Genomic DNA, 25,110 nt, shown 5'->3' on the forward strand with positions numbered 1-25,110 from the left:
TCCCGTGTATAGCTACAGCACTTTCTACGTTGAGGAAGTTTGCTGCTAGGTTGCACCTTGAATTTTGTAGTTTATTTTTCGTGTCATGTGTTAAATAATCTTTCTGGATATATGTGGTATTATTTTCTTGAGTTTGTAGCTTTGCAGGCTCGCGCTCTTTATTCAATCTTTAAAACTCTTAAATCCTGGAATCGAAAGCTGTTTAACAACTCGCTTAATTAAAATCAGATATAGATGCCAACCCAAGTTCTATATCTCACGTAAAAAATCAGTGTATATATTAAAGTTTTGCCCTAATGTTCTAGTATATGTCGTCGAATTCGTTCTGATGAAGCGTTCTTCATTCTCCTCAGGGCTTTGGTTCTAGAGCATGAAATTAAAATTACCTAAAAAACCATGTTATAAATTTGGACAGAGAAATTAGGAGGGGGGAGGGGGTGCAAGTGGCCAACTTTATTATTACTTTGTTGAATGTATGGGTGCTTGGTTTCCTCCTAATTATGTTCCGACCTACTTTTTTTTCTTTTCTTGATATTACAAGAATTTTGTGGGAGGGCTATAAACGAATATGCAGAGATGAAGTTTGTGGTCCACCTTATACCCTTGTTAACTGGTCACTCTCAAGAAGTTGGATGTCTTACACATGGCATTCCAACAGTGGAAAACAGATATTGATTGTGATTCTTAAAAACTCAACTACAGACACAAGAATTTCTTTGTACCATTGATCATATAAAATAGAATGAAACTGTTAATTGACACTTTCAAAGGATTGATCAAGTGAAATAAGATAGGATCTCGTACTTGAGAGGTCAAGTTTGAACTTTCATTGAGTTTTTAAAAATTTTTGAATTTTACAAATTTTCATATCTTTCTAAAATTTTGCTGAACAAAAACTGTTAATTGACACTTCACCTTCCCTTGATAGATATTTGTCTCCCATGTCATGCATGACTGTAAAAATGGCATTAATATAACCTTTGACCATATGCCTGCGCATGATTTTTTTAGCGGATCTCGCAAATCCTGCAAAATTAAAGGTTGTTACTAGATAGTAGACACTGTATGCTGATTTCAACGGCAATTTCATTATTCGATTATAAATAAATTGATACCACAAGTAATATTATGTATGATTATTTCTATTTTTTAATTTTCTTATATATACATTCTCTAAGATATCAAATTAGACAATTTTTTGCTTTTCTATTTTTATTGTTCACAAAATATTCTACCTTCATCAACAGTGGCTTCTAATACTGATTTTGAAAGGCTCACGTCAATTTTAAATAATTTATATCAGTTAATTATTACTTTGCTCTCTCTCTTTTTTGGCCCCTTATTTTTGCCCTACATGAAAGAAATTGTGGTGTTGTTCCGTAAAAAGAAATAGTCAAATGTTATAGGAAACCACAACCAAGGAAAGAAACAAAAATAACAAGTAATATTATAATATAAATTAAGGCTATTCGTATAGGCTATAGCTATATACATGATCCATTAATTGGTTCTAAAACAACTCAGATAATGATAGCAATAGAAAATAAAGAATTATATTATTTTTAAAAAATAAGTAGAATAACTGATCAATAAAATTGTAATTTTTTGTTTATTGATATTTATAATAATTCAAATAATATATCAACTATTCTAATTTTTTAAAAATTAAATAATTATGAGTTTGACTAATTTTGATTTAAAAATAACTGCTTATTTTCTATATTTTAGAAAAAGTGTTTATTTTAAAGCAATTTTCAAACATGTGCCAATACAAATATATTAGAGTTGCGTTGAATTACAAGTAACACATGATGGGAACGGTTCACATCAATTCTAAATCACTTAATTATATGATTATCACGTCAATTCTATGAATAATAGAATGCACATAAAGACAGCTAACAAAAAAATGTCTCTTCTCGATTGAATTTGGGTATTAACAATTTCATTTTTTTGTATTTTCATTCGCCGAATTTTATCGAATAACCTTCCTAAAATTATTATAGATATAACTTCTTTTTATTACTTTTTGTATGGTTCAATCTTATCAGTTATGTGCAGACATATTATTTCTGCCCACTCCCACTAAGAACACTCTATCAATGATAACAATAAAAAAAATACAAGATTATATTGTTTCTTTAAAAAATAAGTAGAACAAATGATAATTTATTTAATATTGAATAAATGTAATATTTTGTTTATTAATATATGATTATATTATAATTTAAATAATATTCAACCAGTGTACTTTTTAAAAATTTAAATAATTATGTTTGATTAATTTTTAAAAAAAATAACTGTTTGTTTTCTATAATTTTTAAAACAGTACTTAATTTTCATACACAACAAAACATTTTTTAACATGTGCTAATACGAATAACGCATTGCATGAATTACAAATCATGCATCGCGGTCTGTGTTGGTACTTGTACTAAATCATTAGAGTTTTCGTTTAAGATGGTCCTAAATAATTAGTATTGTTTATATTTATTTATTAATCATTAGAATTAAATATGTTTTTAAATATATATTTTTGTAAAATTCTAATTTTAGTGTTAATATATTTTTTGTTTTGGTTTTCAATTTTTTCAATTCGTTATTTTTTATATTAATAACTATTAAACGGTAATATGACTATTAAAGAAGTTATTATCAATTTTTTATGAGATTATGCAGTAATATTAGAAGGATTAAAAGTTTTGAATTTTAAAAAAATATTTTTAAAAATAACAGATAAAAATTAAAAATTATAAAGTACACAAGTCAATAATTTTTAATGAATTATTGGACAAACGGGATTAGAAAAACTTTCTTACCACATGAAAGACTATAAATTATTTATTGTTTATATATATATATATATATATATATATATATATATATAATTGGTTAAGACTAGAATTTAGTTAAAGTCACAGGATAAATTCTAAAAGTTATATAGTTGACTTTTTTTTCTCTCCACACGATTTTACTTAACAAAATTGGAAGACTGAAAAAATGGAAATATGAGTTTAGAAGTGAAGCATCAGACATCAGGACTCGGAGAAGAAAGATAATAGGAGAATAAAACGGCATATTTATACTAAACATATTTATACTAAAAAGTCATGATATAATTTTTACTTAAAATCCTTATGTCAACCCAGTAACCAAGTAAAGGTCATCATTAATTTGGATCAATATTGGAAATGGAGTTAGTGCATCAACTTAAAACCTTGAGAATATCTTTTGTTGTATGTTATCTCATCTTCTCTGTAGAATAAACAGCGGAAAATGGAAAGTAATTGTCGCAGTCAAAAGATGTGATTATTAGGTAATAAGCAATGGTTTAAGCACCAACGAAAGGTTAATTGTCGCCCTTCAATTATTGACTATGGTTATGATTATGTGTGCTTTTCCATTCATGGCTGCGAATGACAAGTTTCTTTTCTTAGATTTGTACAACCCATTTTACAACTGTCTCATAACACCAAAACCACTTAATTATTTAGTGCTAAAATATTTGCTACAGTAAACTCGTTTCTTCTGATTAAATAGCCCCTAGTTTCGGGAGATGTCTATCCTAAATCATTTTCTTCTTATTGCTGTCAAGAAAATAACTCAATCATACCAGACTCCCACTTTTCCTTCTTCCGATTATTTCATCATAAATATTTATCTCACTTTTTAAGATTGATTTAAGTAATTTAAAATAATAAATTTTATTTAAAAATTATTACATAAAAAATATTTAAAATTAATTATCGCCCTTCAATTATTAACAAAATTCTCGAACTATTCTAGAGTTCTTTGTAGGGAATTTTTTTTTTTCAAGAAATGGCCCACCGGAATGGTGAATCCGAAGGGAGCCAACCAAGTGTACTAGAGAATAAAAAAATAAATAAAGAGAGAAACAACTGTGCAAATTAAACCTTAATACCTTTGAGTTCTATAAAATTTAGAATTATATTTTTTTATACAATAGTTTGTATAATGCCATTTTTTTTTTCATTTAGTTTTCTTATCACATTAATCATTTTGGATAGAGGATCCTGAAGTAAAGAAGCAGAGCTAGCTCTCCTTGAAGTACTTGCAATATGATATCTACTCACTAATTTAACGATCCAATGTCAGAAAAAAAAAAGCAGGGAATTTATCTACTAATGAATTTAGGACTATGAAAAAACAGAGAGAAACAATTGTGAAACTAATCCTTAATAGATTTTCTATGTTGTACAGCCTTTATAATTATATTTTTCATGAAATATTTTGTATAATATGATTTTTTTGTGTCACATTAGTCATTTTGGATTGAGGATCCTTGAAGTATAGGATGAAAGGGATGAATAATTTCTACTAAAGACACGATTGGGCTGGTTGACAAGGGAGCTCCTTTTTTTCTCGGAAATTTGAAAAAGTACAAAAACAAAACCAAGATGGACCCAAGTGAACCTTCTCCCACTATAATTACAAGTAAGCATATGGACCCAAAAAGATATGAACTTTTTTGAGCTTCCTCATTGACCCATAAACTGTTTGAAGCCCGATATATTTGCAAAATTTTGAAACCACGTGGCAGGCCAAAAAAGATCACGTGCATATTATACTTGACCCGAAAAATGGTGGCTTAGTTTAAGTTGAGACGAACACAGCGTATGATTTTAATCATGACTTGGTTATAATCACCTAAAATCTAATTGATACTAATTTTTATTTTTTATAAATAAAATATATATTATTAAAGAAAGTTTAAGGAAAACTTAAAAAAAAAAAAAAAAAACTCGTAATTTATTGTGGTATTGATACCATATTTAGACATCATACAAATTTAAATTTTATAAATAAAAAGCTAAAGTTAAGAGAGTGTTTCTATAAAAATACATTCGTTCACTGCAACTCTTGTCTTTATCTTCTACTATCATATTCTTGTAGAATATTTTCTTTGTACGTAATGAGAGGGTACTTACAATGGCACTCTAACAGTCAAGTAAGTATTTGATATAAATCAATAAATATTATTAAATATTATGAAGTTAATCCTTTTACCTGTTCTTTTTACTTTCTTTTTATAAGCATTATATTGAGCTAATGAGTTTTGGCGAGTCAGCTCTAAATTATTCTTCTAATTGCTTAGGTAATTAACATTTTTTTATTAATTATTTACTTTAACTTGTTAATTTATTTTGATATGACCGTAGGGGTGTTAGTACCCCTCATCCAATGGTAAGCTCGAAAGGGTATTGGTACTCCTTATCCAAAAGTAAAGTTAAAGGGATATATTAATACCTTTTGTCCAAGGGTGAGGTTGAAAGAGCATTCAAATCCTTTTTTATGGCAATGACCGAATAATGTCCTATATGGCACAGAGAGTATTTATCCTATATCTCAAAACAAATATTATTAAAAAATTATTAATACTAATGAAAAGAAATTATATTTCATAAATTTACATTTATTTTAAAAATACAGGCAATATTAAATAGTTAAATTATTATTTTATATAATAAATAAATTAATGTATTTTTTTAATGAATAATGGTTCAAGTCATGTTAACATAACTATCACAATGAATAAAGATATAAAAAAAATTAATATTGAAAAAACATGTCTTTAATTTTAAAATATGTTATGTAGTATCATATATAATTATATTTATTTTTTATTTTTAATGTTTTTTTTATATATATACCTCTCTAAAATATATTCTTAAAAAAAATTTAAAAAATAATTAAAAGTTTGTCTAAAAATACACAAATATCAATTTCCAATTTTCATTCTATCTATATTTTTAAACCAATAAGATATAAACTATTCTGCACGCTACCTATTTTAAGCCTTGTTATGGACACTAATTAAAAAGTAAATAATAAAAATGTTAAAATAAAATAAAAACAAATATTAATAATAATTTTAAATTTCTTAACTAGTATTTTATGAGACTAGTAATTAACATGACCTTTTGATTTTCCTAAGCATGCCTTCAATAATTCAATCATGAATGGGAACAAACCAGAGAATAGAACACGGGTAGGAATTTTGAATCATCACGTCCATAGAACATATAGAGAACAATAGAACACAGAAGATCAAAGATGGCTTCGTGGTTAGAGAAATCCGTTGGAGCCTTGGCAGAAGAGAACTTGAAGCTTCACGGTCTCATGTGATATATGATGACAAATATAGCTATCTAAACCTTGGCATCTCTGCTCTTCGTTCCAATGTATAGGCTGAGCGTCAAACGATGTCACAAACACGCAACAACGTTCAACGAAATCGAACGCAAAAAATGGAAGGAAGAGCAAAAATGCCAATATTCAGATAGAAGTTTGAGGATTTTGGTCCGCATCACTTTACTTTTCTTTTTCCTTCTCTTTCTGTCTTGTGTATATGGTGGATGTCTTGGCTAAAGGACTCGTTTTTGCGCTTCCTCCGACATTGTGTGCTGCGCCATGCCCATATATTAATGTTTAGAGGTTGGGTATAAGAATCAATCACACATTTTTTATATATGTTGTTTATCATTAGGTGAATTTAATGTTGGTCTAAGGAGTGAACCGCGTAATTTAATAACTTTTTCTTGTACATTTTATTAATAACTTTAAAATGTTGAAAAATAAGGACGAAATTAGTTACCAAGATTCCTCGCAAATCAAACTATCAAAGTTAATTAACTAATTAATTAGTTGCTTTCAAAAGTTTAATTAATTATTCAATCAAGTTAAGTAACAGGTAAGGCACTGTTCTTGAATATTCATTGCTTCAGCAGTGCGGCAAGGACGGGTTGAACGGGTCTGCCATTGGGCATTGGATTTGATTCCCTTAACATAAAAAAAAAATGTTATTAAAGAGTATATGTATTGTTGATTTTACCAAAACGTACTTTATAAATATAATTAATTTTGTATTATATATTTTTATTTTCTTATTTTTCATTCTTGCTTACATTAGAGGAAGTAGATCCTTGTGCATCACTCTTTCTTGTTAATGTCTTCCGTTTATATAGTAATGTAAAATTTAAAATGAATAAAGATATATTTACTTTTAAATAGTAAATAGAAGTTTAGACTTCAGCAATCAAATAATTGAAGGGTGAGTATTTTAACATTAATGGTCGAAACTTTTAATTATTCAACATTCTATTTTTAAATTTGTTTGCTGGATTTTACTACTATATATTTGCAGAATTTAATATTTTTACTGAGTCCTTATAATTCTCAATTTTTTAAACTAAATCCTAGGAAGGGAGGCCTGTGATATGATTAGTTGAAGTTTTCTAAGCTTTGCTGACCAAGCATAAGCCTTGACCGAGATTTTCAGTGTCACGATACATAGATAAATAAATATATTAAGAGTTCAGCTTAAATTATTAAAAAATAATAAATGTATGACATAAATTTATCACTTTTATTCTTATACTAAAAAGATATTTTGGCTACATCAAATATAAAAACACACATTCATACAAATTAATACATCATTTTAGCATTTTAAATTATAGATATTTATCGGTCTCTAAAATTATTTTAAAAAAACTTCTATGATTAAGAGATATAATTCATTTTAACACATGAAATTATAGATACTATTTAATTTAATTTTTAAAATTATAAACATCATTCTATTTACTCTTATATATATATATATATATATATATATATATATAACTATTTAATAACATAAGTGGTCATGTAACTATTCTATTAATACTTAATTTATCGCATTCTAACACATTATTAAAAAAAATTTAATCAAAACTAGTTAAAGGATTAACACTCTAGAAAATAACATTTTTATTTCATAATTTTAAGCTGTAAATCGAATGATGCTTATAATTTTAAGACTAAAAATATTTATTTTTATAATTTTAGAGACTATTCTTTTTTTCAAAATTTCAAGGGATAAATTGGTAGATGTCTAAATTTCAGGAACTAAAATATCTTATTACAAATTATTTTAGGAATCATAATTTAATTTTAGTCCTTTTTTATTTTAGTTTCTATATATTTTTTTTAAAAATAATACTTTTGATCTCTAAGGACAGGGTACTAACTAAAAAGTTAGTATATGTAAATTTTTTGTGAAGTTGTGCCATCATTATGATCCAAAAGTTATGAATTTAGAAATATTAAAAACAAATTAAAAACAAAAATTAGAGTACTTAAAGTTAGAATTTAACAAAATGTAAGAATTAAAAATATATTTACAATAAAATCACTAGTATATTATTCAATATCAGGTTTAAATATATAATTTTAATATTTACTAGATTTTGATTTTAATATCTTTAACATAAGCTTAACTATTTCAGTCTCATTGATTTTTATTTTTATTTTTTGTTATTCTTACATTTGTACAATTTTATTTTATTTATTTGTTTTCATCTGTTTGATATGGTCAACTAAGAATCTACCACATATTAATTTTTTTATTAAATAATGTTAGTGAGAAGAACCATACTAAAAATTTACAAAAATATAAGAGCCCAAATCAAAGAAAAAAAATAAGATATGTTAAAAGTTTTTTTTTTTTTTTCAAATACAAGGATCAAATTCATATTTAAAAAGATCTTAAAAAAACTAATTTAGTATTTTTTTTCTTAATTTAACGAAAAAAATAATATCAATATTTAATTTTTAATTCATTTTTTTAATCTCCTTCATCATTGTTACCCTACAATATTTATTATATACACAAAAATTAACTCATAACAATATTTTAACTAGTCACATCATTATTAAAACTAAATATATTAAAATTTAAAATTTGGAGAGCTTAAAAAATTATTAAAAAGACTGAAATTTAAATATCACAAAAATACAGATATTAAAAATATAATTTGAAATCAACCGATTAAACTGTATATATTTTACATGATACTTCTAAAGTTTAACACTCTTTGGCTCCAACATATATTTCCGACCACACAATCGTCTTCTTTCTTCCCTTCTCCTCACTCCTCACTCCTCACTCCTTGCCACCTTCCTTTAAGTCTGAACCACCACTCACTAGATTGAGTATTGGACGAAAGAAAAGCTTTTAAAGATCTTGCGGGACCAACCGGTCCACACACTTTGCGAAGTAAACAACATGAGACGTACCCCATCTAAGGCAATGTACTAGATAGAACTGAAGTAGTGGAGGGTGCAATTAATGTAGTTGCTCAACATTTGCCGTTCACAATCAACTTCCAAATCCCTTCATAACTTGCAGCTTCACAATCTACATTTACAAAATCATTAATAGAAAAAAGAGAAGATGGGTGTAAGGCCCAAACTTCATACCTGTAATCTCTTATGTCATACATGGACCCAATGGATACCAATCAAATGATCTTCATGTTAAAAAACAAAACTTGAAAATGTTATGATGTTTATACCTACCTTGGCTTAGGGACTTTACCAGTGGTAAAGGAGAAATCAATGAAGATAGTTGAGTTCTCTTTGTTGCTTATTTTCTGTTTCTTTTTTAATCAGATGTAAGGGTTATGACTTTACCAGTTATACCCCATCAAAATGCTTCTTTTAGACTCTTTAGACTCACAAAAATTTTGTGATCTTTAATTTTGAACAAATAAAAAATTATAAACTTTTAATGTGTCTAAATCAATAAATAACTAGTCCTATTACTTGCCAATCACTATGAGATGATATTGTTTATATTTTAACTTTTATTTTTATAACTTAATTGTTTTTAGATGCATTCGTGTACGTAACATATTAGTATATTATAAAATCTAAAATACATGAGCAAAAGTAATAAATGAACAAAAGTAATTTAATGTATTCATTATTTCATCAGATGATTAGTACATAATTAAAGTTAGGTCATTGGTCATGTAACTACATAAACTTATCCAACCAAATTCTCACACAAACTAACAAAACCATGCATGATAAAAATTGTTATCATGACACGATATCGTATTGCACAACATTTTAATTTATTTCTAAAATTTCGACTTCTAAGCTTCCAATCTTTCGATCCACGTGCATTATCCGATCAATATTATCACTTGATACATTTTCCAAATCAAAATTGCCTTCAACAGATGGCATACTATCGTTTCTAGTATTGTCAACAAAAAAAGTATACGTATATTAATTACTCATCTCCAAATTAACGCCGAAAAAAAAATCAGTGGAAGGGAAATGCAAGACATACCACAATGGAAACATTAATTTCACACGGCATACCTTGTAGTTAGAGCATCCATAGAAAAGTCTACTGGAATTGGCCAGTATTTTTAATTCACAATAGTCTTTAAACCTTAATAGCAAACCAAGCATTAGCCTCACCTAAGATGAACGTCGCTAGTTTTTGAAAATAACTTGTACGTTCATTCAATGTTGTTGATTGAGTGCATCTAGGGCAACTTTCCACAACTAGACATTTTTGGATAAGGCAAGGGAGATGGGGCTGGAAGAATAATAACATTTAATCGACGGTAAAAATATGAAAGTCGAACAAAAAGAAGATAAAAGGAGGGAAAGGGAGGTGGATGAAGAAGAAGGTAGACGGATTGCATCTAGGATTCTTGGAAGGGATCAAATTGAGTCACTTAACCAGCACACATCAAAACATTGTTGCTTTGGAACCTAACATGGACTTTTATGCGTCATTTAAAGCGTCATATCATCTTTTTGTCAGTAATTAACATTTGACAGCAAGGACAAAGAATGATAGATTTATGTCTTTTTAAGAAGTTAGAGATTAAATTAACCGGCTCTCACATTTTCAATGATTAAAGTGAGTATTTTCTCATCAAGTTCTTTAAATATTTCGATAAAAAAAAGTTTCTGCTCTTTTCCTTTCGCTTCCTCTTCATCCTCTCGTAGAATTTTGGTCTGAAGTATTGATAGGCTAAGTTCTTCGAAGCAATTGCAAGAGCCAGCAGTGTCAGTCGAGTTAATCCATCGAGACAATCACTGGTCCAGTACTAGCTGATAATATATCTGATGATGTGTTTCATAAGTGCCTATCACTCCAAATTAATTATGCAAATTTTTGGGTCAGGCGTAAAAAAAAATTGAAATCACACAACTATTATCATAATCACAGAATATAATGATCACAACACACAACTATATACAGCAATATGTTTTTAATTTCTAAATTTATCATTAGTATTGATGGTCTTCATCTATATATTTTGCAACCAAATTGCAAGTTCCTTCATGATTTGTAGAGATTGTGTGTGTGAATACATGTGTTTGTTTAGGGTTCACCAAAATGATCCGTTTCCCATAGTGTCAAGTCAATGGTAGTTTCCGCACCAACCCAATTGAACCCTGTCTGCAACGCCGGCGGTGTGATAATCAATGCTTCTGCCAAGCTATTCATCAAACCTGGCATGTTAAACACTTCCTCTTCATCCCAGAAGAAGCTTCTAGAATCTTCCTCTAAACCCACCTCTATGGACAACTCCAAATCATCATTATTATTTTGATTATTATCTCTTTGAATCTGGGAACAGAAGTGCCTTTCAGCTGCTTTCATTGCCGCAAACTGAATGGCTCTGATGGAAGAAGTTCCGGAATTAAGACGCGGCAACGAGGTAGCTGCGTGTGGGAAATTTAAGGAAGCAGCATCACCCTTGAAAGCCAAGGCAGCAACATCGTACGCTATAGCTGCCATGTCGGGGTGCTCAAAGGTTCCCAGCCAGACACGTGTCTTTTTGTTATTGGGCTGTCGTAGCTCACACACCCACTTCCCGTTCCTCTGCCTCACTCCTTTGTAAACTGGGTGACGCGTCTCGTGGAACTTCCTCCTCCCAGCCCTTCGTTTTTGCATCTTCTGTATCAAGTTAATTGACTTGGACAATGTAAACGCTTTTATAAGTTTACACTGCAGTGATAATAATAAAGATGAAAATAGAAATGGTTGTTATTGATTGATCTTGTGTGGGGGAAATAGTGGAGAATGTGACAGGACTTGTGTGGCGCGGTTGGCAGAGAACATGACAGAACTACAGTGACTTATTCCACCACCAGGATCGTGTGAGAAGCGTGCTTAAAATGTTTGAACCACAATATTTTATGCTGCACGTGTCTCAGTGTGAAGTTTAATTGGTTGTTCACAATGTCACGTTGCGGAAAACTAAATAAATAATTGCAAACACTTTTTTCAAGTTATTATTATAGCCAAAAGTAAAGTGTTCCATATAAGGAAATAAAAAATCGTTTCACATTATGTGCCACTGTTGGTTGTTATGATATTTAATTAATTATTATTCCTTTTTTATTGTTAATAGAGTGATTAAGGATTAATTATTGATTATGGGTAGGTTTGCTGTCATTGTTATTATTTTTTATAAATTTAATATATAATAATAGTTTAATATTAATACACTGTTAATAATAAAAAATTATATAAATTTTATATTAGTTAATAATTATATATATTATTAATTTTTAATATGCATCTTTAAATTCACGTTAAAAAAACTGAAATAAAATAAAAGCTTTGATGAGTCATGGGTGACGAAAGGGATTACCGTGATGAGTAATGGTTGACAAAATGAGACTAGAATTTGCAGCTACATGTGTGGAGTTAAAAAGAGACGGAAAGTTTGGGGTCCACACTGACACGAAGGACTCGCACACGTGGATAGATTAAATTTAAATAAACCGTTTATTAGTTTTAAAGTTGCGTAATAAAATTAATTTTAAATTATAAATACAATTAAAATATCTGCATTAATTAATTTAAGAAATCTTTTTACCATAATTTAATTTTTATATTAAAAATTATACAAATTAACTTTTTAATAATAAAGAACAAGTTCAAAATTATTAACAAAATCCTGGTTCTTATATTAAAACACATAGTGAATGCTTTAATTCTTAAAAGATGATTTCTTTATCTTTTTTGACGTTTTACTTTTGCATAAAATTTAAGAAAATAGTTATTGTTTTAAATTTTATAAAAATACTATTTAAATTTTATTATGTTGTTAATATATTATTTTTATTAAATAAATGTTAACTATTAAACATTAATTTATTTTGTAAAATAACAAAATAATTAAAGTGAAAAAAAGCTAAAAATAGTAAAAGAATGACGTAAAATAACTAAAACATGTATTATATTTATAATTTAAAAATATTAAAAAAATTAATGACAAAAATGTTATATATTCTTTTTTTGTCTGTTAAATATATTGAATATAATTATACTATAATCAAATAGAATAGAGGTTTAATTTTTTATATATGGAAATTGAAATATATATATATATATATATATATATACACAAAAATATAGTGCTTTTGAAAAAGTTAGGAAAATATGAGATTAAAAATTGTTGGAGTTTTTTTTATAGGTTCTAATAGAGCACAAAAAAATTAGTTTTAAAAATTTTAATTAACGATTTAAAAAATATTAAAAGTCAAAACTTGCTAACGGAGATTTTTTGAAAAAAAATAAAAAATATTAAAATATCCAAAGAACTCTGATAAGTTTTTGAAAAATTCTTTTATTTTTGTAATTTTTTTAAAATATCATATTTTGATAATTTTTTTCATATAAAAGAAAGATCCTCATCGTGTATAGTAAAATTTTCACTTCAAATATTTAAAATAGTTGTATTTATAAGTATTATTATTTTTTAAAAATATCAATTTAAACCTTAAGTTTAAAACATTTAAGGTCTTTTTAATTTGATAAGATGTGTTCTATTTTTATTATTTATTTTCATAAATAATTATAAAAAATAATTTATTTTAATTTTTTTAAAAAGTATAAAAATTTGAATTATAAAAAATTTATATTTTTATATAAGTTTTTGTAAAATACTAAGATGATATTTGTTTATATTTAGATATAAAGAATTAAAATGAAAAGTAGTTTTTTGAAAATCTAAGCGAATACGTCATTGATGATTGTAAAACAAGAGAAATATTTTATTTGCATTTTAAGTTAGCTACGTGACATACTATAATTTTATATTTAAATAATTTTCTTAATTATATAATAGAAGGAACATTTCTTAATACTACACATGAAATATCTGACGTTTACGTAGCAATATATCTTTGTCACATCACTACCCTCAACCATTGCCGTTTTGCTTTCTTTTCATGCTATGCAGACTAAGGCTCGTGTTCCCACACTCCCACGTGCGGAATAGAATCTCCACCATAGATACTTATTTAATTTATAGAATTATAATTCTTTAATTCTGATACTTATTTAACAATTAAAAGTTTTGTAGTCATATTATTAGGATATATTTAAAATTATAGAAAAATACATTAATAATTTTTTTTATGTAGTATTTTAAAAATATTATTTAATACTTGTTTTGTAATTGAGACATTTTTAATCAATATTATATGTTAAATAATATTAATAAAATTTAATTAAAAATAATGTATGATTATGTTAAAATTGATGTATATTAATATTTTTTTATTTTTTTTTGGATATTTGCTGGCATTTATCTTAAAATTATGATAAATTTTATGATTGCACATATATGTTATTTTAATTTAAAATGTGACAAATAGTTTATGTTTTATAATAACAATAACAGATAAATATGTTGTTATGTTTAATGTTAATTTAAGAGATGTAATTATTAATTAAGAAACTAAAATTTTACTTGATTAGATAATTATTAATTAACAAGAAATAAGAACATATGCTAAAGTAAAATGACTAGTTTGCTCCTATTGACTTGGGTCGATATATACTGGGCTGGAAGAGTTGAACTGGCTCATCAGTTTATTGGGTCAGTGACCATTTATTAACTAGAATTGGATTTTCATAACATCTCTTATCTATAATTGAATGGGTTTTGACAATGAAGCCCATTTTCATGGAGACGATAAGATCCCTGATTCACATATTCAGCATATGATTGACCTAAAAATTAAAAACATATGCCGCATATGTTATTGATTCTAACCTGAAAATGTTTTCTAATACAACTTTGAGAAAAAAAAATTTATATTCATTTATTCTTTCAAAAATAAAAATAAACATACTTTTAAAAAGTGTCTTGTTTGTGACAAAATTAGATTGACATAAAAAAAGGAAAACTATTATTAATGATAAAAAATATTATTAATGTAATAATTTATAATTAAATTAAAATGAAAAAGGAAAACTATTGATGCATTTTAATTAAAATTTTATTTAAAACTTATTTTATGTCACCTTTCTTCATCTAAACACGGAATTATATATAAGACATTACGGTTTCGGCCAAAAGTCTCATCAATTTAAGACCTTTGTGAAAATAGTTATATTTATATTTTATATTTAGGATTTAGTTTTAACTATAAAAAATGTCATATTTTTATTTTATTTTGAATCTTAAATGTATTCTAAGGAATAATAAAAATAACCATCTCATTATATAGATCATACTAACCACTAGTTACGGAATTAAAAATATATTTTTTATTAAAAATTACATCAAGAATAAATTAAATAATTATTTGTGTTCATTAGTAACCTATGATATTTTTCCTCTTTTAATTATGGGCACTTGTTAGTATTTTTTATTATTTTGTATTGTTTTCCACATAGTTTTTTGAAAGGAAAATATAAACAATGTGAAAATTTTAATTTTTAAAATAAAAAATAAAATATTATAACTAAAATTAAAGGCTCTAAAATCTTTCATATCGAATCTTTCTCGATTTCATTTTGCCGCTTGCTCTCAACGCTAATGCGATCAAACATTCAAACGGGTGCACCTTTTTGTTGATCACTGTGTGACAACAAAATGGACATTAGGAAACGATATTGAATTGATTAATCCCAGTGGTAGTTGGAAAGAATAACCGAGAAGCTATATAAAAACTACGAATACACAGTGAATAACACACTTTAGAAAAGGAAAAAGCAAAAAGCAAAAAGCAAAGTAAGTTGCTGTTGAAATAAGATGAAGGGACCTTGGAAAAGAAAATAGCAGGGCAAAGCAGAGCGGATTAGAGTGATTAGTCGTTGTCAAATTGTTCTTTTCTTTACGAGGCCTACTAAACATGTTAGCACAATAATTATATTTGCATCTATTTAACATAACTCTAGATATGCAAATGTATTTCCCAACATGCTCAAAGAAAGAGAAGCATACATTTAAGTTTCGAACCACTCCACTAAATTCCCAAGGCAAAATACTAATTCAAAAATTAAAAGTAAATTTTTAAAAATATTAACACCAATCTTTCTTATTGATTTTAAACAAATAAAGTGATAAGTTTTTATTAAATAAAGTTTATTACATAAAAAAGAATGTAATTTTTTTTTGTCAACCATAAAAAATGGTGTAATAAAATATTTTTATTGATGATATTTTTAATACATTTCTATAATTTTTAATAAAAAAATATTATTAATTCTTTCACCAATGACCTGCACTAAAGAGGAAAAATCCAATTCTTAAACTGCGGTGAACTAGACGTTTTGCAAGATTTCTAAAAGTTTATAATGTTCTTTATCATCTGTTAAGGTGATTGGAAAAGGAAAATACGAATGGAAGAGTGACATTAACATTGGATGCATTAAAATTTATAATTACTCCCCATCTATCCTCATAAACAAAAACAGGACTTAGAATTAGAATAACGCGCGGGGTCAATAACTGCAAAATTTATAGTATTTACAGCATTCATTGCCAGCTACATACACGAGTCATGTACATATCCCTCATATTTTCCCTCAAACCCGGATTATCTTTATATCTAACTAGCCTATGCGAATAAGGTGCAAATTAGACTATGCTCTTCTAATGAAAAGAATTAAGATAATCACTCATACTAAGTTCTTCTTCTGCTTCAAAATTTGCCCGCATTAACAAACTAGTTCCTCTGAAAGTTCCTCCACTAGAAAGCACAAGATTGCAACCTCAAGTTCCCCAGCTAGCTCCATTCTCTGCTCAGCATTTTTCTTCCACCTACCTTCCTCTCTAGAAAAGTCCTCTTCTATCATCATATCAATGGTGTTGGACTCCACTTCTTTCCACAATTCCAGCCTCTTACAAACCCTTCTTATAACCATGTTCCTGTCATGTGAAGAACTAAGTTCTCTCTCTTCCTCCATAATGAGATCATAAACAAGTCCCTTAAGCTCTTCTGGGGCTTGCCATTTGTCATGAACTCTTGATTGGCAGAGGATTTCAGTGACTATCTCTCTCTGGGCCTTTTCTTCACATGATCTTTCCCTGTCATTGTCTTCATAATCTTCCTCTTCAATAAATGTTTCATACTTGTTCTCTTCTTGATCTAGCATTCTTTTCTCAAGTTCTACTGGATCTAACTCTGCAAGTTTCTCAAATCTACAAAGCCTGTCTAATAGCTGCTGCTTAGTTCCTGAAAAATTAATACACAGAAAAAGAAAATTTAATAAATATCTTCTTTATATCCATTTTACAAAGTTGCTTGAACATTGCAAACCGATTAGATTTTATTGTTTTAACAATTCCTTTCTTGTACAGTAATAAGAAGCTTTCTTATATCTCTTACATGTTCACAGTATTCAAGTAACTCAATATGGATAACATGTAATAAGTACATGATGCATTAAAGCTTTAGCAGCTATTTAAAGCATAGAAAACTTAAAAGCATTGAACAAAATTTTTTATTTCACATCACTTTTTACACCACCCCTTTACACTCCGACACATTTTATAAATTGCTGAACAATGTGAATGAAAAAATGAGAAAAAGAAGACAAAATTCTTTACTAAGGGGTGTAAAAAAAAAAAAGGCCATGCAATGAGTGTTAAAATGTAGCTTGTCAATGGAGCAATAGTTCAACCACTTTCACCAGGCTAAATAAATATACTCAACAACTAAAACTTACCATGGAAACATGATGAAGCTTGAAAGGAGTTAAATATCTAAAACCTTATACAACACACATTGAATGGAAGTATGACAATTTAGACAGATACTCTGACACGAAAAAAATAGTAGGTCATGTTGAAATTTATTAACGATATTGCCTGTGACTAGTTGTAAACAAAGAGTAGGCCAATTCTACATTCAATGCGGAATGCCTGTTGGGCAATGAGCTAATGTAATCTTTTAATGGAACCCACAAAGATAGGTGTCATGGTTCAATATCAGCACAATCAAATCAACAATATAGCCCCCCTTTAGGGCATATTGTAACAAACAATCAACTTTGAAGAAGCGTGCACGATGGTATGTTGATGGAAAACGACCATACAACAAAAAATATATATTTATAAAATAGTGACATACGTTGTACATTGGCATAGCTACACTCCAAATCAAAACCATCCTCTTCAATATCGTCGTTTTCATGCCCATCATCATCATCATCATCATCATCATAATCATCATCCTCGAAGGGTGGGTCTAAAACAGACACTGGACTGCACCGTTCCTTATCTTCCTCTACTTCCCCCGATTGGAATTTGTTGACGCCATCAGCACCATTACTTTCTTTGTCCTATGAAAATTCACAACCACCGTAGTTAGAATATTGTCCTAATTGGGTAGTTAACATAATTTCTTAATCATTCTTATAATGTCCATGGATTTAGACTCAACGCTAGTCTCATAATTGGGTTGTTGTTGACTTGTATTTAGTTTGGTTACTTGCTACGGGACCCTACAATAATTAATGTGAACAAGAAATACAAACGAGAAACTATTTTCTAGTAAATCGAATGTCGGGGTCGAATAATAGCAAGAGAACAAACGAAAACATGATTCGTCTTCTTTAGAGAAATTTATTTACCGAATAATCCCTGGAAGTAAAACAGTAAAAAGAAAAAGATTTGCATGGCAGACACCTGATCGAAAAATACAACCCAGAAAATCCACCCATTGAATCGAATTGACCCACATGACCCTCTGCTAGATGGATCTTCAACAAAATTGGGAAGAATGAAGGGGTAAAATTGTCATTTCAATCAAAGTTCCGGCAAAATCTGCAGACCCAGAATCCAGATCCTATTTGCCGACAAAAAAACACCACCGGACAAACACGGTGAACTCACGAGTCCAACTCGGTACTCCAACTCAGGATACAGTACCGAGTCACACTGGTGAGTTTGAACCTGGTCTCATAGTATTTAATAACCAGCTACTATTATTATTATTGTTATTGTTATTATTATTATATTAGTAAGTGTGTTTAAGTGTACTCATTAAGTAATGAAAAATAAAAATTATGAATTTCATTTGGTAATTTTTAGTAAAACAGTTCTAAGTATATAGATTAAAAATTAAAAGCATCATATTAACAATTACATTATAATATTTATAATTACAGTTTTTTATTTCTGAACTAATATTAATAATTAACATTTATTATATAGTTAAATTTTTAACATTAAATTGTAAAACTGATTTACAGAAATCAAAATTTATTATTGCATTGATTTGCAGTAAATAATTTTCAACAAAAAATTCTTATTCAATTTTAGATGCTTGAGGCGTGTTAATAAAAATGTTACTGCTATCAACTTACGAAAACAACAAACCTGTGTTCTGTGGCGACTCGGCGACGCCGCCGGCGATGAAAATTCCGGCGTACGATGACCGGAAGAGTAGGAGGGGCTCTGTTGGAGGACAAAACGAAAAGGGCCTTCACAGAAGAAGCTGTGATCATCGAAGGAAGAACACTGAGCGCTTTGTTCCTGCTTCTTCACAAACCCAATCTCTTCAACAGAGTGTTCACTACTCGAAGTTTCCAAGTCCAACGATTTGTCCTCGTTGCTCTCCGACCAAAGAGCACTACTAGGCCTTCCATTGCAAGAACACATGGATCCCACCACCTCGGCGACATCATCGTGGTTCTTCTTAGAACAACCTTTTTTAGAAGAATCCCACCTTAAGATATCCTTCACCGACACCTTGCCACCGTCTATCTCCTTCTTTCGGTTCTTTAGTCTCTTGAAGAAGGACCCGAATAGGCCGAAGGTGGTGTTGTGGGGTTTTGTGTTTGAGTGTTTTTGGATCCTTAGTGCGGCTTCGAGGAGTAGTGCTGCAGTGCTGGCGGGGCTCTTTGATGGGGATGCGAATTCGAAGAGAGGGGATTTTGTGATGTCTGGTGTTGTGAAGCATGCGTTTTTGCAGAGGTTAATGGGGAAGTTTGGGGGCTTTGGCTTTTGTTTCTTCAGTTGTAAAGTTGTGTTTGGGGAAGGCCTTTTCAGTTGGCTACGCCTCTCTGAAATGTAGTTCTTTAGAAGGAAGGGTTCCTGATCCTCCTTCAGTAGCTCTCGCAAGTGCTTTTGAGCCATTGTTGTCCAAATTTTGAAGAGTTTGAGAGAGAGAAGTGAAGGAATGAGGATAGTTGGTGATTCAAATCTAGATGGGTTAAAATAACGAGGCAAGAGGGTGCAGTGGTGATGAGCAAATTATTATTAAATAATGGGAAGGAAGATATAAAATATAGAAGGTTGCATTTTGTTTGTTTAGTTTTGGAGAAGAAAATTGGAAAATGAAAAAATGGGTGGAAATTGTAGGAGTGTGGTTTTTGTGGTGACATTTACATTTACAGCTAAGGTAATTATTATATTATTAGTATTACGATGTGGTGACTTGTGATGATTGTTGTTTTGGTTTGTGGTGCCTTCTCTTCTGTCCTGTCTGTCTGTCTCTCAAGTCTCAGCCCAAAGCCTGCCTTCGCAGTTTTCACCTTCGTCGTAGCTCTCACTTCTTTCCCATTTTTTAATATTATTTGAGGCCATTTCGAATTCACCCACCTCCATTTTCTTGCTTTTAATTTCCATGTAATTTTAGTTTTTTAAATTTATTTTAATTAAATTAAGTCTATTATTTTAAAATAATATTTTTATTTAAATATTTTTTTATTTATATCAATTAATAACATGTTATGTAGATATTATATTTGTATTAGTTATTATTAGATAAAATTTAGAGATAAAAAACGTAATTTGAATATTTAAAAAATTAAAAATTAATAAATGCGAATAGTTAAATAAACAGTTTCATTAAAAAATCATATTACTTAATATTTATTTTATAATTTTTTTTACATAAATATTTATTTGACAAGGTATTTTTACTTATTAAAAACCTTATTTAATAAAAATAATTATATTTAATTAGGTAATTCAGATAAGTAGTTTATAAAGTCTTTTTATGATACTTTTACTATATTTTTAAATAATTTTTAATTACTAATTCAAAGTAATTTTTAATTGTTTTTTAACAATTTTTGTTTACTCCTTCAAATTTTAAAACCTTTATTTTTATGTACAATTTTTTAAATCACTTTTGAAATTAAATTTATTGAAATATAACTAAATTATTGAATTTTTACAATATAAAATTATCAAAATCATAATATGAAATAATTTATAATATCTCATTTATTTAAAAAAATGTCTTAAAATAAAAATAAAACTAAAGCTTTATATTTAAACATATATAATTATTAAATTTTAAAATTTAGAAAAAAAATTACAATGTTTGTTAGATGTTATTTTATATTTAAGAGCGATTTCAATAATTAATTTTATTAAATATTTTTAATTTAATTACATAATATTTTAACTTTTAGTTATTCTATTCACTAATTTTGTCACACACACTTTTAATTTTTGATATCTAAATTATGCAAACGGTACATGACTAAGAAGATTATGTCAAATAGTTTAATAATTAATTTTAAATTTTATTAAAATTTTCATCGAATTTGTAATATATTTTTTAATTAATTACATTTCATTCCAGGGATATAATTAACTAATATTATTTTAAAAATTCAAAAGTAACAGATAAATAAATAAATTCTTTAAAATATGAAGAAAATAGAAATAACGAGTATTTTTTAATCATCTTAAAAAAATAAAAAATGAAAATAATTAAATTATATTGAACACTTACTAAATTTTTTAATCACATTTGAAAAGAATTATGATAATTATTTTAATTTTAAAGAAAGGTTTTATTAGAATAAAATAAATTTAATTTTAAATTTAAAGTTATTAACACAATAATATTTTGCTTTAAAATTTTAATAAATCAAAATTAAAATTAAAATTTATTTTAGCTATATTAAAAATAAAGATATTTTTTTATTTTAAAATTAACACACAAATTTATTTTTTTAAACAAATGACAACCAATATTTTCAAAAGGACTAGCTAAAGAAATAAAATTTAAAATATATATTAATTAAAATATAGAAATAAATTTAATATTTAATATTTGAGTGGTAAAAGTTATTTGATCAAATACTTTTTCTACTTCTTTTTATAACATTCAACTTAACCTCACTAATAATTTAGGCTTTCTATCAACTTAGGATAAATGAAAAAAATATAATAAATATTTATAAAATTTATAAAATGTCATAAAATATCATTAAAAATTATAAAAATGCCTTGTAAAAAGGACTAAAATAATATATTTGGTATTTTTAAACTTTCTCTTTATGGTAGTATTTAAATTAGTAATTAAGTATTATTGTAAGTGAAATTTTAATTTTAATTAAAAAAATATTTAAAAGTCCACATAAATTTTGTCTATTACTAAGTTAATTTTTTATTTTACATATAAATAGTAATATTGTTCGTGATAAAAAAATATTTTATTATATTATATAAATAAACAATTACACGCTTTTATACACCAAAATTAAATCTAACTTGTAAAATTCACTTTACCACATTACATATAAGTAGTCAGATTTATTGTGCTAAAGTTAATAATTATTTATTTATATAAACTAATAAATAATTTATTATACCAAATACTATCATAATTTATTATACCGACATAACTGTCAACCTCACTTTTATATCGTGTTGATACCCTAATAGCATTAAAACGTTATATAATCAGCAACATATTCTACCTCAAGATATATGATCTACTCATACATCAATACAAACACTAACTTAGAGTGTTGAGATGCCAAGTATATATCCCTCGTTTCATCAACAACCCTATATGCTAATTCCATAACAGCTTTGTATGGATTGTTTGGAGTCCTTAATTGCTATCAGATTCACCAAAAATGTACTAGATCAACAGTATTACTCTATTAAATTTTTGATAACTTGAACGTTACAACACTTCTGTAGATACTTCTCATCATCTCTTACTCGAGGTTCCAGTATTTTCCTTTACATAAAATATTTTAGTTGTAGGAAAATAACTTTCTATATATGCTATATATTTGAGTTGCATTGAAATGACATGGATGAGCATTTATGGAAAGATATTTTGCGATGAATTATGACTCAAAAGTATTGGAGGAGGAGACAAGAGGAGGAGCGGAGGGTGTCTCTCGGCGGGCACTAGAGCCCAAACGGAGAGCAAAACGACGAAAAGACTTCACGTTTAACACAGCGGAGAAGTGGATCTTGATTTTCACCCTCCCAACTATATATGTAACATAAAACAATACCATTAATGCTTCCTATCTTTTCATTATAGCTTCTACGTTGAATCATGCCTCGATCAATTCTCACCAAAACACTGACTTTCAGACCCTACTGCTCATCCTCAAGTTTGCGCTCTCTACTTTTCCCCCCCTTCAAACTTACCCCATTTGCTCCTTTTCCATTTACTTTACCTTTAATTACACCATTTTAAAAGAATTGCTATAGCTGGTTTTGTTTTACTTCGTAGTTTATAATTTGAATTTATAAATGTATGCTTAATTTAACTTATTTTAAATAAATATACTTATTTGTTTCTTTTGATTTTTTGAGATTTTTTCAAATTATGATCTGAATCAAACATCAAACATGCTATAAATAGAAATTGATAGATTTTTGTTAAACTAGTAGAAGAAAAAGTCAGTAATACAATTTTTAACATATTCTTTATTATTAATTAAAATTTTCAAATATATATATATATATGTATATAATTGTATAAATTTTACTCATAATTTTGCAAATCTCACTTATAATTTTATAATTTTAATAAATTTGAAATAATAGTAAAAAGTGATAAAGTAATAGAAAAAGAATGTTGGTGCCATCTTTGTTTAGAGAATTGTCAAATCTATCCCGTTTATATATTAAATAGAATTTTGATCAATAACAAATAAGTAAATTCTCAAATTGATCGTTCTAGTTATACTAATTGGATATTTTTTATTATTTTATTTTTTAACTTTAAAAGTATTTATTTTAGAATTTTTATATTTTTTTATTTTGTAAAATATTGAAATAAATATGTTTTACAAAAATTTACTAACAAGAGTTTGTAAAATTATTGAAAGTAAATTGTTGAATTTGTAAGTATGAATTAGTCTCACATTAAATGAGACATGAACAAGTTAGAAACAAATTAGAAGTTTATAAGAAGATATACTCATGCACCTATTATCTTAAAGTTTTGGTTTTATATTATAGTGTCTTACTTATTGCAAGACTCTTTGCCTAAAAACTTCTCATACCCAACATAATTTATACAATTTGACTGGAAGCCTATTCTAGAGAGAAATAAATTACTGCAAGTTCAACCTTTTACTCGTGTGGTAAAATAAATTAATTTTTATAGCTACTTTTTAAATTTAATAACTTTTTTTTACCATGCAATAATATTAATAGAATACTATTTCTTTTTCACAAAAGAAACCTCTTAAATATATTGAAAATATAGCTACTTTTTAAGTTTTGTTGGCATAGAGAAGAAAATCAACAAGATTAGCAAAGTTTTGGAACGGATGGCATTCCTCTAATTGAGCAAATTGTACATACTGAGAGATCAAAGAAGTCATTGACAAAAGAAGAATTGATAGAAAGCTCTAGTAGTTTGGGAGAAGCTCACAAAGCAACAAACAACAAAAAGCAGGGACAATTATGAAAAAATTCATCTCATTCCAAACCACGTACTAGCAGAGATAACTCACAACGTGGGCTTTGAAATTGGAATGTCTCGTAAGTAGCATGTAGTTGTTTAAGATTAGTGGCGGGGCGATGTCAAAGTGTTGAGGTTAATGTAAGTTTCAGGTAGTAATTGCAGTATACTCTTGTAGCCCTACCCGCTCGACCAACAATTTCTCCCCCTAAGGGGATTTTCTTTGAGTTAGTTTAGGAGAAATTAAAACTAGGAAGAAAGGAAAAGAAATTAAAATTAGGAAGAAAGGAAAAAGGCTTGTAATTTTTATCTAAGTGTGTAACGTGCAAGAAAAATGAGAGCCTAAGAAATGCTGAG

The 25,110-nt window shown here is 27.6% G+C and overlaps 2 protein-coding genes across 2 annotated transcripts; both read right to left on the minus strand.

Moving 5' to 3' along the window:
- Positions 1–11,197: 11,197 nt before the first annotated feature.
- Positions 11,198–11,941, minus strand: LOC113870892 (dehydration-responsive element-binding protein 1B-like). The gene is made up of 2 exons (XM_027507419.1): positions 11,915–11,941; positions 11,198–11,827 (listed from the first exon to the last, which is right to left on the minus strand). The coding sequence occupies exons 1-2, from the start codon at positions 11,939–11,941 to the stop codon at positions 11,198–11,200; spliced, it is 657 nt and encodes a 218-aa protein (XP_027363220.1).
- A 4,734-nt stretch (positions 11,942–16,675) lies between these two features.
- On the minus strand, positions 16,676–20,300 carry LOC113872870. The gene is made up of 3 exons (XM_027510738.1): positions 19,449–20,300; positions 18,199–18,409; positions 16,676–17,301 (listed from the first exon to the last, which is right to left on the minus strand). The coding sequence occupies exons 1-3, from the start codon at positions 20,205–20,207 to the stop codon at positions 16,784–16,786; spliced, it is 1,488 nt and encodes a 495-aa protein (XP_027366539.1). The 5' UTR covers positions 20,208–20,300; the 3' UTR covers positions 16,676–16,783.
- Between the last annotated feature and the right edge of the window lie 4,810 nt (positions 20,301–25,110).

Source organism: Abrus precatorius, unplaced genomic scaffold (assembly GCF_003935025.1).
Source record: "Abrus precatorius isolate BTA unplaced genomic scaffold, Abrus_2018 Scaffold7, whole genome shotgun sequence".
NCBI classification, from domain to species: Eukaryota; Viridiplantae; Streptophyta; class Magnoliopsida; order Fabales; family Fabaceae; genus Abrus; species Abrus precatorius.

Bases quoted from the DNA above. Each gene is read 5' to 3' on its own strand.
- LOC113870892 (XM_027507419.1), bottom strand. From the start codon at position 11,941: ATGTTCTCTGCCAACCGCGCCACACAA. The intron at 11,828-11,914 runs GTCCTGTCACAT...TTATCACTGCAG, and splicing joins CTGCCAACCGCGCCACACAA to TGTAAACTTATAAAAGCGTT.
- LOC113872870 (XM_027510738.1), bottom strand. From the start codon at position 20,207: ATGGCTCAAAAGCACTTGCGAGAGCTACTGAAGGAGGATCAGGAACCC. The intron at 18,410-19,448 runs GTTTGTTGTTTT...GAATTTTCATAG, and splicing joins CGAGTCGCCACAGAACACAG to GACAAAGAAAGTAATGGTGC. The intron at 17,302-18,198 runs GTATGTCACTAT...TTAATTTTTCAG, and splicing joins TAGCTATGCCAATGTACAAC to GAACTAAGCAGCAGCTATTA.